Raw genomic sequence first — 14,787 nt, forward strand, 5'->3', positions numbered from 1 at the left:
AATGTTTTTTGTGACGTGCAGGGAGCAAATGTCACAAAAATGTCATGTTTGTGGGCCACATGGTCCCGGCTGCCCCCCTACAGCCCCAAACACCTGTGGACGGGATACCCACACTAGGTGTGACTGTGTGCTCATAACACCTTCCCCATGAACCCTGGAATTCCGCTTGATGTTTACACGTCATGTTACTCTTCACCTGCTTTTTCTTTTTTCAATTATTAAAAACATTAACACCATTTTCAGCCCAAGGACCAAGCAAAAACAGGTCAAGGACTGGATGTGGCCTGTGGGCCTGAGTCTGGCGATCACCATAATAAGCTATCAACTTTCACATGGCGGTTTTTACAACCATGTATTTTCTTTTCTTTCTTTCTTCTTTTCTTTTCTTTTTTTTTTTTTTGAGAGAGAGACAGAGAGAGTGGGAGAGGAATAGAGAGGGAGAGAAAAGAATCCCAAATAGGTTCTGAGTTGTCAGCGCAAAGCCCAACTCACGAACCATGAGATATCATGACCTGAGCTGAAATCAAGAGTTGGACGCTTAGGGGCGCCTGGGGGGCTTAGTCGGTTAAGCGTCCAACTTCAGCTCAAGTCATGATCTCACGGTTCATGGGTTTAAGCCCTGAGTCGGGCTCTGTGTTGACAGCTCAGGGCCTGGAGCTGCTTCGGATTCTGTGTCTCCCTCTCTCTCTGCCCCTCCCCTGCTCACGCTGTCTCCCTCTCTCTCTCTCTCTCAGAAATAAATAAAAACATTAAAAAACATTAAAAAAAAAAAAGTGTCACACTGATCAGTGTTCAGATCGATTCCGATTTTTACCAAGGGGCACGCGTAAGCTGGTCTCTGTGAGCCTGTCCTTGAAGGATACAAATCTCAAGGTCGAATTTGCCAGGGAAATGGTGCCATTCTTCTGCCACGTATTTCCAGTTATATGAGCTCAAATGCTACGCTTTCTAAATTCCCCTGCACGAACATGGAACTGAAGGAAGACCTTCTCTGATCGCAGATTCTGTCTTCCCTACACTGCACTTACTGGGTTCCCGGCAAGACCGGACTGCCCGCGTGCATATTCACTGGCCATTTGTCGTCTTCTGCTCTCAGGAACCACCGGCTTCTGCTCGGACTCCGTTTTCCTATTGGGCTGTTTACGGTCTTCCCGAACGGAACCCTCCAGCCAATTTCCCCAACTCCATTCGCGAGTTAATTCATCCCCCACCCCACCGGGGTCAAATCCCACCCTCACCAGAGAACCGCTGATCTAAACCTGTGCTGCGCGGTGAGGACTACGACGCTCTTCCAAAGTCCACACTGTCGGCTCCGTAAGGGCCAGCATCTGCCTCCTTACCCTTCTCCTTTTCAGAACGTTACTGGTTATTCTCGAACGACAGCTCTTCTACACGAACTTGAAGCTTCCCCAAGACCATATTCAGACCGCAGACGGCGTTCCCGCTAGACGTGTGAACCGGGGACATTCGCTTCCACGAGGTCGAGACTTTCTATCCAAAACCACAGCCTCGTCTCCCTTTCGCAGACCGTCTCTGATTTCTCCATGGCTGGGTCCTTCGTCCCCGTCCCCAAAAAGTCCCACCTGCTTTATAAACACACACCTGGATCCCAGACTGTCCTGTCTGTTCCCGTTCTGTTTGCGGGCTGTGTTTCCTGCTTGGCCAGCACTGCTGCACCAGGAAGCTGCTGCGCTGCGTAGAATTCTGCCGCAGCCTCCTCACTGCTCTGAGCACCTTTCCTAGCTAATCACAGAAGCTTTTCTGCCGGCTCCGGGTTCCCAGAAGACGTACTGATGCTCCCCTGCCCAATTATCCCGTCAGCCGCACTGACCGCTCTTATGGAAAAGAGTTCGAGGACAGGGAAGGTGCGGCGGCAGCTCATGCTTGTTGTCATGGGGGGTCACTCACATCTTCACCTCTAAAGCCATAGGTGCCGGTACTGATCGTGCTAAGCAAAAGCGCCTGTTGCTTAGAGCCGTTACCAGGAATGGCCGCCAAGTGCTTAACGTCTTTGTAGTATGTGTCGAGGGGACTGTCTGGCTTCTCTGATCCAAGAACACGCTTCAATCTATTACCGGACTTGCTAATATCGATCCATCCCCTCGTTGCTGGGACCACGAGCTGCTGCAGGTGACTGTATGTTTCCGACACACGTAGATTCTATTTGCTACGATCTTATTTAGGTTTTTTTGCATTTCTAGTCATGAGCAACATTGGTCCTTTCTGCATCCATCAAAATCAGACTCGGGTTTCGGAACCAGCCTGCCCGGGTCCACGTTCAGCCGCGCCGCTGTGAGCTGAGATGTCAGGCAAGGTAGCTCAGCTCCTCGTGGGCGAGGCAGAGATGACAAAGGCCCTGCCCGGGAATCAACCAGCTCCTCCCTTCCTGAAAGCCCCGGAACTTGTCAGAGTCCCGCAGCTGCTTCTAAGCTGGTTCACGTTAGCTCTCTGACTCCTGACTCTCTTAAATGTGGATTTAATTTTGACAGAGTGAGCAGGTGTGGGGGGAAGGTGCAGAAAGGCGGGGAGACGGGTTCTGAAGCAGGCTCTGTGCTGATAGCAGAGAGCCCGATGCGGGGCTCGGACTCACAAACTGTGAGATCACAAGATCGTGACCTGAGCCGAAGTCGGACGCTAAGCCGACTGAGCCACCCAGGTGCCCCATCAACTTTTCCTGGTGGGTACTGACCCCTCCCAGCTTCTTACCTCGTCTTGGGTCAGCTTTACTAATTGCTGTTGCTTCAGAAAATAATTAGTTCATCAAGTTACTTCCAAATGGATTACAACAGAACCTGGAGTTTTCTTAAAAAAACCTCTGTGTTTGAAATGTGATCAGCCTAACAGTGAGTGTTTATGTGCAAGGTGTGTTCATCAATTTAAAAATATCAAGCTTATTAATTCTAAGATCCAACTCCTGAATCCAGTTATTATACCTTTCAGTCACTCACTGCATCAGACAGACAGCTCAGCTCCTACAACTACTGTGCTTCTGTCCCACTGCTTTGGGCGAGTACGTTAGTTATTTGGCAAAAGAAATCTTCATGATTTGACCATCTCTGTTAAGAACTACATGGGGCGCCTGGGTGGCTTAGTGGGTTAAGCGTCTGACTTTCGCTTAGGTCATGATCTCGCGGATCGTGGGTTCGAGCCCCGCGTCGGGCTCTGTGCTGACTGCCAGCTCAGAGCCTGGAGCCTGTTTCAGTCTGTGACTCCCTCTCTCTCTGACCCTCCCCTGCTCACGCTGTCTCTCTCTCTCTCCTAGAACTAAATTAAAAAAAAAAAAAAAAAAGAACTACAGTAGATTTGGGGCGCCTGGAGGGCTCAGTCAGTTAAGCGTCCGACTTCGGCTCAGGTCATGATCTCGCGGTTTGTGAGTTCGAGCCCCGCGTCGGGCTCTGTGCTGACAGCTTAGAGCCTGGACCCTGCTTCAGATTCTGTGTCTCCCTCTCTCTCTGACCCTCCCCTGCTCACACTCTGTCTCCATCTCTCTCTCAAAAATAAACAAACATTAAAAATAAATACAGTCTTGGCCTATCTGGTCTTGTTTACCTGAGGGTGGCATTACCTCTTGCTGCCCTGCGTCTGTTTCTTTTCCTGACTTTACCACCCGAGAGGCGGCTCTGCCCCACGTGCCTTCTGTCCGTGGCAGAGACCCTGAACTGAGACACGCAGGCAAGACCCAGCAGGCTGTGTTCGGCGCCCACGAACGCCCCCGGAACAGGTGTGCGGGCTCCCTGACCCGCGGGGCCCACGGCCCCAGGCAGTAGGCATCCAGGACCCCAGAGGGCTCACGACGAAGTCCCACTCGTACCTTGTAATGCGCCAGCTGGAGCGCCAGCTGCACAAAGGCGTCCGGGCTCGTGCGGCACTTCTTGATGAGGCCTTTGCCGAAGGTGTGGAACGGGAAGGAACAGAAATCCACGTCCTCCGCCAGAAGGCTTGCGCTGCTCAGGGACGTCTCTATCACCTCCTGACACTTGAGGGAAAGAGAGACAGGTTTTACTTAATGGGGGAGGGCGGAGGGGTCACCCACGCGCCCTGACGAAGCCGCAGGGTTGGTTTCTTTCCTCGGCTCTTTCCCGAGTGTCACCCAGGAGCCACGGCTCGTTAGCGACACGACAACCGCGTGCCGACGAGGGTGCAGGGGCCCGGCAGGAGGGACGCTGGGGCTTCCTGGTCTGAGTGGGACCCCAAAAGCCACGTCGAGCAGCCCACGTTTTGTTCTGTGAAACCCATCGTGGCAAACAGGAAACCAATTTAAAAAAGTAAACAAGTGCGGTACAACCACACGGCACAAACGAGCGACCGGGCCACGGACAACACGGAGGAACCGCAGGCGCCTGCTTTACCGAGTGAAGAAGCCCGTCGGAAAAGCCCACGGCCGACAGGATTCCACGAACCGGGCATTGTGGACAAGGCAAAACGTGGAGACCGTGCGACGATCCGTGGTCGCCGGGGGCTTGGGGGGCCGGTGGGGAGAGGGGATGAACAGGCAGAGCACAGGTTTGGGGGCAGCGAAACGACCCCGGGGGGCGCTGTGCCAGCGGGTACAGGTAGCTGCGCATCCATCTCGCTGTGCAGAACGCACGGCACTGAGAGCGAGCCCCCCAGGTCGACGCCGGGCTCTGGGGACGGCGACACGTGGGTGCAGGTTCACGGGCCGTGACGGGCACACCGCCCCGTGGGGACGAGGGTCGTGGGGAGGCTGCAGACGTGCGCGGTCGCGGAAGGGAGACAGGCGGGATCTCAACGGACTCTTCTCATTTTTACTGTGACACTAAAAAGGCTCTAAGAAGTTAAATACATAGAAAAATTTTAAATAAACGGCAACTGGCTTGGGCGGGTACCAGGACCCCAAGCCCATGCGCTTCGGCAGAGGCCGTCCCTCTCCGGGGAGCACACAGCAGCCCCGGGGACACAAATGGGTAGGACCACAGCACCAGGCGTGGCGTTTCTGCTTTGGGAATGAGGTCTTGAGCCCCAGGAACTCTGCTTGGATTAGAGGAACTGGAAGGTGGTATTTCCACCCCTCAAATGCCTGCCCTCCAAAAGCTTCCTTCTATCAAGTGGACTGCATCGGAGAATAAGACACAAAAATCGTAAATGAGCGATTCAGAGTATTTCAACTCTGGAGGAAGGGACTTAGTTTCCCCTCTTTCACCAGGACGTCTGGCTCAGTCTGAGCTGGAAACGTCACCGACAATCTCAGCCGAAACCTCAAGCGGAAAAGCTACTTGGCGGGAGGGCAGGAGCCGCGGCAGCCCGCGGCCCCGTGAGAACCCCGCACGGACAAGCTGTGTCCGTGGTCTTCACCTCGGCTGATGCACAGCCTCCAAGTATGCGTGGACTGTGGGGCTGAGTGTAAGTTCGTCCCCCACCCCGGGCGACGGAGCATTCAGACTCACTTCCTCTGGAATGTCCCACTGCAGCCGGGTGGGGTACGGAATGTTTGGGTTGGGGTCGCCCTTGCAGTGCCCATCCTCTGTGTAGCCCAGCTGAAAGGAGTCAGTGGCCAGGACGTACTGTCACAAAGGAAAAGATACACACGTCAAGTCAGAAGGTTACCGCAGTCAATGGCGTTACGTGAAACGAATTTGAAATGACCTCTGGCAGAGACAGATTCTTGCCCTTTACAGAGATATGATGAAGACATAACACGAGCTACTCCCGGGGTGGGCGGCCAGTAGGCTGAGCTCTTCCCACCCTCTGCACAGCCACCTAATGCATCCATTCTTTTTTAAAGAAAAATTTTTTAACATTATTGAGAAACAGAGACAGAGCATAAGCAGGGGAGGGGCAGAGAGAAGGTGAGACACAGAATCCGAAGCAGCTCCAGGCTCTGAGCCATCAGCACAGAGCCCGACGCGGGGCTCGAACCCACGAACCGTGAGATCATGACCTAAGCCGAAGTCGGACGCTCAACCGACTGAGCCACCCAGGCGCCCCATAATGCACCCATTCTTATCTCCACTTCAGAGGGGAGAAAAACGGATCCAGGGAGGCTCAGCAGCTTGCAGGCTGGTCAGGAACACAGCCAGGAGTTCAAGCCCCATGTTGGGTGCAGGGATTACCTAAAAATAAAATCTTTATGGGACACCTGGGGGCTCAGTTGGGTGAGCGTCAGACTCTTGATCTCAGCTCAGGTCTTGATTTCAGGGTCATGAGTTCAAGCCCCCCGCTGGAGCTAACTTAAAAAATAATAACCATAGGGGCGCCTGGGTGGCTTAGTCGGTTAAGCGTCCGACTTTCGCTTAGGTCATGATCTCGCGGTTCGTGGGTTCGAGCCCCGCGTCGGGCTCTGTGCTGACTGCCAGCTCAGAGCCTGGAGCCTGTTTCAGTCTGTGACTCCCTCTCTCTCTGACCCTCCCCTGCTCACGCTGTCTCTCTCTCTCTCTCCTAGAAATAAATTTTAAAAAATATAAAAAAAAAAAATAATAATAATAACCATAACCCGCTCTGGAAAACAGTGTAGAGGTTCCTCTAAAAATTAAAAATAGAACTACCCTAAGACCTAGCAACTGTGCTACTAGGTATTTTTCCAAAGGATACAAGTGTGCAGTTTCGAATTCGAAGGGGCATGTGCATCTCAATTTTATAGCAGACAACAGGGTATGGAAAGAGCCCAAATGTCCATCAACCAATGAATGGATAAAGATAGGGCATTTATTCACAATGAAATATTACTTGGCAGTCAAAAAGAATGAAATCTTGCCATTTGCAACAACATGGATGGAACTAGAGTGTATTATGCTAAGCAAAACAGGTCAGAAAAAAATAAATATATGATTTCACTCCTATGTGGAATCTGAGAAGCAAAACAGATGAGCACAGGTAAGAGAAGCAAAAATAATATAAAAATAGGGAGGGTACATAAGGCAAAACAAAGAGACTCTTAAACACAGAGAACAAGCTGAGGGTTGCTGGAGGGGTCGGAGCTGGCAGGTGGGCTGACAGGTGGGGGGCAGTAAGGAGGGCACTTGCAGGGAGGGGCATTGGGTGCTCTATGCAGGGGATGAACCCCTGGATTCTACTCCTAAAATCATTACTGCACTCTATGCTAACTAACTTGGATGTAAACTGTTAAAAAATTAAAATTAAAAAAGATCATCATAAAATAAAATCTTAAAAAGGAAAAAAGACGACAAGTTGGAGTCTGTTTCTAAGAAATGGCCAGAACAGGGAAAGTGACAGAGACAGAAAGTAGATCTGTGGTCGCCAGGGAACGGGGGGCAGGGGAAGGGGTGATGAAAATGCCCTAAAATTAGATAATGATGATGCGTCAACAACCATTTTGTAAACACACAAAACCCAGCGTATTGAAGAAGGTAAATTTTATAGGACGCGAATTATCTCTCCATAAACGATAATAAAAACATTCCTTTAAAGGGGAATCCCAGCACTCAGGGAGCTCCCTAGTGGGGGGCGCAAATACCAAACCAACAAAAAACACAAGCCAAGTCCAGCGGGTGGCCGGGTCAGGGACTCCGCGTGGGGGCCCGTGGAGGTGGCCACACGCACGTGGCGCCGGCGTCCATGCATATCTGAGGGAGGGAAGGGGCTGGCCCACTTGTGTCTGAGCCGCTCTGTGTCAAAGCCCCCAAAGAGCCCAACTCAATGGAATTCCAGAAATTCAGTGGACAGCAAAGAGGATTCAACTCTGACCTGGTTTGTTCTTAACTGGCTTGGCACGGGCAGACCAGCTCTCGTTTTAATTTGGCCTTGGCCTCCATGACGAGAGAGCAGGTTAGTTCCCGTCCATGCAGGGGGCCCCAGGCCCCCCATCCAGTCCCTCGACCCACAGGCCATTGTGTCAGCACTTTCTACAAGGGCGTCAGGGGGGCTCAGTCACTGAAGTGTCCAACTTCGGCTCAGGTCATGATCTCACGGTTCATGGGTTCAGGCCCTGCGTCGGGCTCTGTGCTGACAGCTCGGAGCCTGGAGCTGCTTCCAATTCTGTGTCTCCCTCTCTTTGCCCCTCCCCATTCACTCTCTGTGTCTCTCTCTCTCTCTCTCTCTCCCTCCCTCTCTCCCTCTCTCTCTCCCCTCCCCCCCCCAAAAATAAACATTAAAGGGGTGCCTGGGTGGCTCAGTCGGTTAAGTGTCTGACTTCGTCTTGGGTCATGATCTCGTGGTCCGTGAGTTCAAGCCCCGTGTCGAGCTCTATGCTGACAGCTCAGTTTGGAACCTGCTTCAGATTCTGTGTCTCCCTCTCTCTCTGCTCCTCCCCCACTCACTCTCTACTTCCCTCTCTCTCAAGAACAAACACTAAATATTTTTAAAAATAAACATTAAAAAATTTTTTTTAATTATTGAAAAACCAACAAACAAACAAAGAACTGGGTCACGCGTGAAGACGCCTTCACAAGTTTACTACGTTACAACTTCAGGTACACAACCGAGCCCCGTGCCCTGTGAAGGGCAGTGAGGTCATCAGCCTGCGGTCACGCGTCTCTCACGGGTGCAGGGACTTCAGGGTCACTTAGTCCGCCCCATTCACTAGAGCAGCAGCAAAGGAAGGACATGGCAGACAACAGTCCGAGCACTCAGTGTGAGTTTGTTTCAATGGGCCCTGTTGCTTTAACAAAAAGCTCCCAAACCAAGATAATCTAGAAGTTCTGGATCAATGCTGCTGTTGACAATCCTAGAGTTTAGCAATGTCTTTAAACAAAAACCATGACAGATGAGTTACGTAAGCAAAACCTTCCTTGGGGGCCCCAGGGTGGCTCAGTTGGTTAAGCGATGACTCTTCATCTCTGCTCAAGTCACGATCCCACGGTTCGCTAACGGCATGGAGCCTGCCTAGGATTCTGTGTCTCCCTCTCTCTCTCTGTCCTCCTCTGCTTGTGCTCTCTCTCTCTCTCAAAATAAATAAGTAAACTTTAAAAAGAGTCATTAAAAAAATGAAAGAAAGCTAAACCTCCCTTCACGGTTCATGCCAACCATGAAAACAGTTCAAATGGTGGAGGGAGAAATGAATTTATTTAAATTTGAAAAAGTGGCAAGGCCAACCCAACACTGCATTTTATTTTGTTATTTTTTTAAATATTTTATTTACTTTTGAGAGAGAGAGACAGAGAGCAAGCAGCGGAGGGGCAGAGAGAGAGGGAGACGCAGAATCCGAAGCAGCTCCAGGCTCTGAGCTGTCAGCACAGAGCCCAACGCGGGGCTCGAACCCACGAACTGTGAGATCATGACCTGAGCCAAAACCGAGACTGAGCCACCCGGGAGCCCCGTTAAACGAGTTTCTATCTAAGGAACCTGAGCTGAAGGAGATGAAAACACGAAGGGCTTTTGTTGGGCAACTGAACGGGGCCTGCAAGTGCCCACACCTGTTACGAAGCATTGAATCATCAGACAAAAACCACACAATAAAATGCAGCCTGGGCTTCGGATCTGCAGCCAAGGCCACATTCCAGCCGCGAGCACTCACCTCCCAAAGGTGTGCAATGATGGGCGCGTCGGCCCAGGAGTGCTCCGCATTCATGCCCACCTTCCCGTTTTTGAAGACGATGAATGTGAAAGACTTGTCGAACCACCTGTGGGAAACAAAAATTATATACTTGTTGTATTCTGGATGGGCTCCTCGGCCCCCGCCCCCACCCCCGGACAAGCTGGCCCCCGGTCCTGAACCTCTGGGGACTGATGATAAGAGAACACATTGGACTCTGAGGTCACTCACTTCTCTGTATTAGACACAGAGATAAGCATCTGCGTGCCGGAGCCGGCAGACTAGAATATGGTATTTCAGTGTGAAAGAGCCCACGAGGCGATTGCAAAAGACGGGAGGCCACAGGCCCGCCTGCCCCCGTCCTGGGCTGAACCTCATCCCCACCGGCGGGGCAGACAGGACCTCACTGCACACACAAGGGGAAGGAGGCTCGGAGATCAGCGAGCACAGAAGTGCAGGTCAGCCCCGTCCCCCTCCTCCCCCTGCCTGGCCCCAGGCACCGGCAGTCATGCCTGTCACCACCACCATCGTGGGTGGTCATGCACAGAAGGCGAAGAATGTCAAGTCTGCTGCTTAAGCCATGCATGCGCGTGGAAAGAAGAAAGTCAAGAGTCGTGGCTTAAGTTTATTTTTGAAAGAGAGACAGAGAGAATGAGTAGGGGAGGCGTGGAGAGAAAGGCAGAGACAGAACCCCAAGCAGGCTCTGAGCTGTCAGTGCAGAACCTGACACGGGGCTCGAACCCACAAACCGTGAGATCCTGACCCGAGTCGAAATCGAGAGTCGGACGCTTAAGGACTGAGCCCCCCGGCACCCCTTATGAGTTGAGTTTTACGTGGGCCTCCTCCCTAAAGAGGGGAGAGCCTGGAGGCTGGGTGCCAGCCACGTGTGACGTCGCTTCCACGCTCACTACTTCCACGGAAACTAGCGTCGTCCAGGAGGGAAGCCCGTGCATTACCTGTCACAGCACCTGCCATGCAGGAGGGACTTGGCGTAGCTGTCCATCGATGCCTCCGGGTCTTCCTGTCTATACCCTTGCTCGGTCTCATCCAGCGTCACGAAGAACGCGGCCTTCTCCACGGCGTCCAGAGACTGCTTATTTTTCCCGCGTCCAAAATAGGCCTGGCGACACTTGGCCCAGGGGACCCTGAAAGAACAGTCAGGGTTTAAGGCTGTAGCAACCTGGTGCCATCTCCTGACCTGTGACCTTCAAAATGACAGCGTTTCTCAGTTTGCTAGGAACGGAAGGGGCCTCGCGCACTTTGGACTCTGCGGGAACCGAGTGCCCACAGGTGGCTGTGTGGTTTGCGGGCAGGCGCCGAGCACGAGGCGTGGCGCATACCTGTCCGCCCACTGCCGGATGTGCGACCAGAACGCAGGCCGGCCTCTGGGTTCGCCTACCTCGGGGCAGGGACGCCGAGAAAGTGCTCCTCGCACCCGCGCCGGGGTGCCCACCCCGAGCAGCTCTGGCGAGGAAATCACAGCAAGTGCGTGGCCACCACCTCCTCCCTGTCGACGCTGCCATTCCCACCTTTCAGAGGGGGAAACTGAGGCAGAGATGTGGTCACAGCTACTCTGTGGCAACAAGAGCTTCAAACCCAGGCTGTCTTGCCGAAGTCCATGTTACTAAGGGCCACGGGACCCCCCCCCCCAAGGACAGGGGCACCCATGGCAGTGTCTCACGGAAGTTACATCGAGCTGATGGGACACCCACTCCCTGCGAGGCACCCAGCTGTGGCTGCTCTGCTTGCACCCAGGCCTCACTCAGACCCTCCTCGGGTCCGTCACCCCCCACGCTTCCAGACCAGGGTCATGAGGCCCATCTTCCGACCTCTTCTCTCCCCGAGCCCCCTCCCAAGGCTGCAATGGTCCCGACACGCGCCGGCCCACACCAGTGACGCCCAGGAGGGCCATTCTGCACTTGGTGCTGCGTGAGGGGCAGGAAGGGGACATGCCACCATACACGCCCGGCGTCTACGCCAGGGGCTCGGGGAGGTGAGACGGGGGAGCATCAGGGCTGGGTGCCCACTGAGCCCCGTGAGGGTGGGTGGTCCCGGGCAAGCCCACTCCTCAGAAGCACCTCCGTCCACCGTCCGGCCCAGTGACGCTCACAAGCACCTGGGAGGGAGCTCATTCCCCAGGACGCACTGTCCACCGCTGTTCCTGGCAGCCCTGAAGCCCAAGGATGGCCCAACACCCCCGGGCTTCTGGGACCGAAGCCCACCGCTCAGGCTGCCTGTCCCAGACTCCACTGTCGCCGGGGCCCCTGGACCAGGATGATCTCGTAAGCGTGCCTGGGGTGCCTGGGGTCCCCTTTAACAACCAAATCAAGCCCAAATGTAGTTGGGTGCAGAGAACTCTCTCTGCCTTGTGTTCCGGGGTCTCAGACCCCTTGGCAGCTTCCTATGGGGTGGATTGTGCAGTCCGCTCCCTGGATGCCCTGCCGCTTGTCGGGCCCGCTGTCCCCCTCTGCGCGCCTGGGCACTTCCCTTTTCTCACCATTTTGCTGCCCTAATGGCTGTCACGTTGCTGTCAGCCGGTGCTGCTCAACCGGAGACAATACTGCCCCCTGGTGACAGCGAGCAAAGTCCGGGCAGTTTCGTTTATCACAACTAAGCAGTTGCTACTGGTGTTGGGGGGCGGGGGGGGGGGTGCGGCTTGACACCCTCCATGCCCAGGCCCAGCGGCCCCCCCAAGGCACAGGCTCTCCAGCCCAGAGTGTGCAGAGCCAAGGCTGAGACGCTGGGCGCCGTCTGCAAGCTAACTCCCTGAGTGAACACACACGGCAGGAAATCTATCTCCGACGCGGGGGCCTTGGTTTAAACTTGTTCCGTGTCCTGAGTTAAATACGCCCGCAGCCCGCCAGGTGTCCTGGTGCCCGTGCACACCCACCTGCACACACGCATACACATGCACACGCACACAAACCCACACATGCACACGCACACACAGCCACGGGGACCCGCCAGCGGGGATGGACAAAGACTCTAGGCTCACGCCCTGCTCCCGCTGCCAAGCTCAAGTCGCCCACGGGCCCCATCCTCCGGCTAAGCCCCAGGGAGGGGAGAGGACCGCAAGGCGCCCCCGCAGCGCCCGGGCGGGCCTGAGCGGGGTCGCAGGGGAGCGCGCACCTGTCTCCCGCGGTGAGGGCCGCCAGGTTCGCCTCCCCGGGCTGGGGCTCCGACGGGTCGTCCAGAATCCTCTGCATCTGCTGCTCGATCTCCCGCGGCTTCAGCAGCCGTCCGTCGTGGTAGAGCCAGACCTTGAAGTAACGGCCTTTGTGGAAGACGACGATGTGCCTGCTGTCCCTGATGTGCTGGATGGTGTCTGAGGCGGGACGCGGGACGGGGACACAAGACCCGGACACACGAGGTCGGCGGCAGACGAGAAAGGCACCCCACCCCCCACTTCCCGGTGGCCCGGACCCCTCACCCCATGTCCCCCCACTCGGCTCATCTGTCTATTTCCTGAGAGTCCGTACAGCACCAGAGTGCAGAGAGCCCAGGATCAGGGGGTGACTGGCCCGGCTGCTCCCTCAGACACTCAGTGGACGCACCAGCGACTCAAGACAGAGGAGGGGTTTCTGCCACAAAACCACGGCACATGTGCAGCCTTTACTTCAAAGTCAGAAATAAGAAGGGGGCGCCTGGGGGGCTCGGTCGGTTAAGCGTCCGACTTGGGCTCAGGTCATGATCTCACAGATCATGGGTTCAAGCCCTGCATCGGGCTCTGTGCTGACACCTCGGAGCCTGCAGCCTGTTTTGGATTCTGTGTCTCCCTCTCTCTCTCTGCCCCTCCCCTGCTCGTGCTCTGTGTGAGCTCACACTCTCTCAAAAATAAATAGACATTAAAGAGATAATTATGTTAAAACATGGTGATTAAGACGGAGCTTAATCCTACATGACTGGGGCGCTTGCAGGGAGAGATCAGGACACAGACACACTCAGAGGGACCACACACAAGGAGCGAGGCCTCGGGAGGGCCGGGCCCTGCCCACGCCTGCACCCCCAGCCTCCAGCCTCCAGGACCAGGAAGCAGTGAATGTGTGTTTAAGCTGCACAGTCTGTGGTGTTTTGTGACCACGGCCCTAGAAACTAATATACTCCGTAACCAACACCTCAAATATACACTTAAAACAACAAAAACAATAAAGGACTCAGAAATAACCAGCAGACGACACCTGAGACCCTGGCGGAGAGAAGTACAGCAGCCCCCCCTTACCCAAGACACCCCAGTGGAGCCGGAAGCCGCGGGGCACACTGAACTCTAAACACACTACCGGTCTCTATTTACACAACTACAACCCCATATTTACACACCTATGATCCCATACTTACACACCTACGATCCCATATTTACACACCTACGATCACGGTAAAGTCTGATTCATGAACAAGACACAGTAGGAAGTTAACAATGACCGATAACAAAACAGGACAAAGGTGATGTACGCTCACAAAGCGTACGTGAACGTGGTCTCCCTCTCTCCCTCCATCTCTCTCTCCCTCAGAATATCCTGTCTTCACCCTTCTCCTCGCGATGACGGGAGAAGGTAAAATGACGTGAGGTGAGTGGGAAGGTGTGACACGGGGTTAGGGTGATGTCCCAGAGGACCCTCTGCTTCTGCGCCGCGGCCAGCTGCGGATAACTGAGACCAGGGAACGCAACACCGCGGATAAGAGGGAGCAAAACCACATGATGCTTCGTTACAATCACTTTTACAAACACTATTAGGGGTAACTGTTTCAAAATGGCTTTTTGCCGGCTTGGCTGCTTTTCACATAAGTCTGGCCACAGGCCACGGGAGTCCAGAGTGTGGGAGAGACAAGGGCTGACTTTTTAGCCAGAAAGACCGCACGCCGGTGGGGGAGGAGGGGCGGGGGGGGTGCACAGCATGTGTGCTGCTGGAGTGACGTTTCAGAGAAAGCTCTGAATCCCGGGTCCCGGGAAAGCTGAGCCCAGACAGAAGCCCAGCCAGAGGGGGTCGAGGACCCCCATGCCCAGCACCATGGGACAGGTTACTGCCCAGGGCCCACGGTCTGGAAGTACCCGGCTGTCACGGATCAGCTTGGGACCTGATAAACTACCAGCTTCAAAAGCGGCAATGGGTTCATTAGCATGGCCATGAGGTCTCAGACAGGGTCAGGTTCGTCAGGTGAGAGTGACAGGAATTTCCCCCCCGCACGGCCACCAGGGGCTCAGGGGCAGCAGGGTCTGAGCCCTGGCTGGTCTGGGATGGTCCCCAGTGATGCCACGTCTCCCTTCCATTCTCAAGGGTGTCCCGGCTTGGACAGGTTCTGTGGCCGCCCCACCCCCCAGGACGGTGGTGGAGTGGGTGGGG

The 14,787-nt window shown here is 54.6% G+C and overlaps 1 protein-coding gene across 2 annotated transcripts in view; it reads right to left on the reverse strand.

Moving 5' to 3' along the window:
• CPT1A (carnitine palmitoyltransferase 1A) overlaps positions 1-14,787 on the reverse strand; it is a 51,850-nt gene that overhangs the window by 9,582 nt on the left and 27,481 nt on the right. For both annotated transcript variants that reach the window (XM_039235421.1, XM_039235420.1), the window contains 5 exons: positions 12,578-12,773; positions 10,405-10,593; positions 9,431-9,536; positions 5,406-5,522; positions 3,812-3,976 (listed from right to left, as the gene is read on the reverse strand). In XM_039235421.1, coding sequence (XP_039091352.1) covers positions 3,812-3,976; positions 5,406-5,522; positions 9,431-9,536; positions 10,405-10,593; positions 12,578-12,773 — 773 coding nt within the window. The remainder of the gene's footprint in view (positions 1-3,811; positions 3,977-5,405; positions 5,523-9,430; positions 9,537-10,404; positions 10,594-12,577; positions 12,774-14,787) is intronic.

Source organism: Hyaena hyaena, unplaced genomic scaffold (genome assembly GCF_003009895.1).
Source record: "Hyaena hyaena isolate Hyena2069 unplaced genomic scaffold, ASM300989v1 scaffold_98, whole genome shotgun sequence".
Lineage (NCBI taxonomy): Eukaryota > Metazoa > Chordata > Mammalia > Carnivora > Hyaenidae > Hyaena > Hyaena hyaena.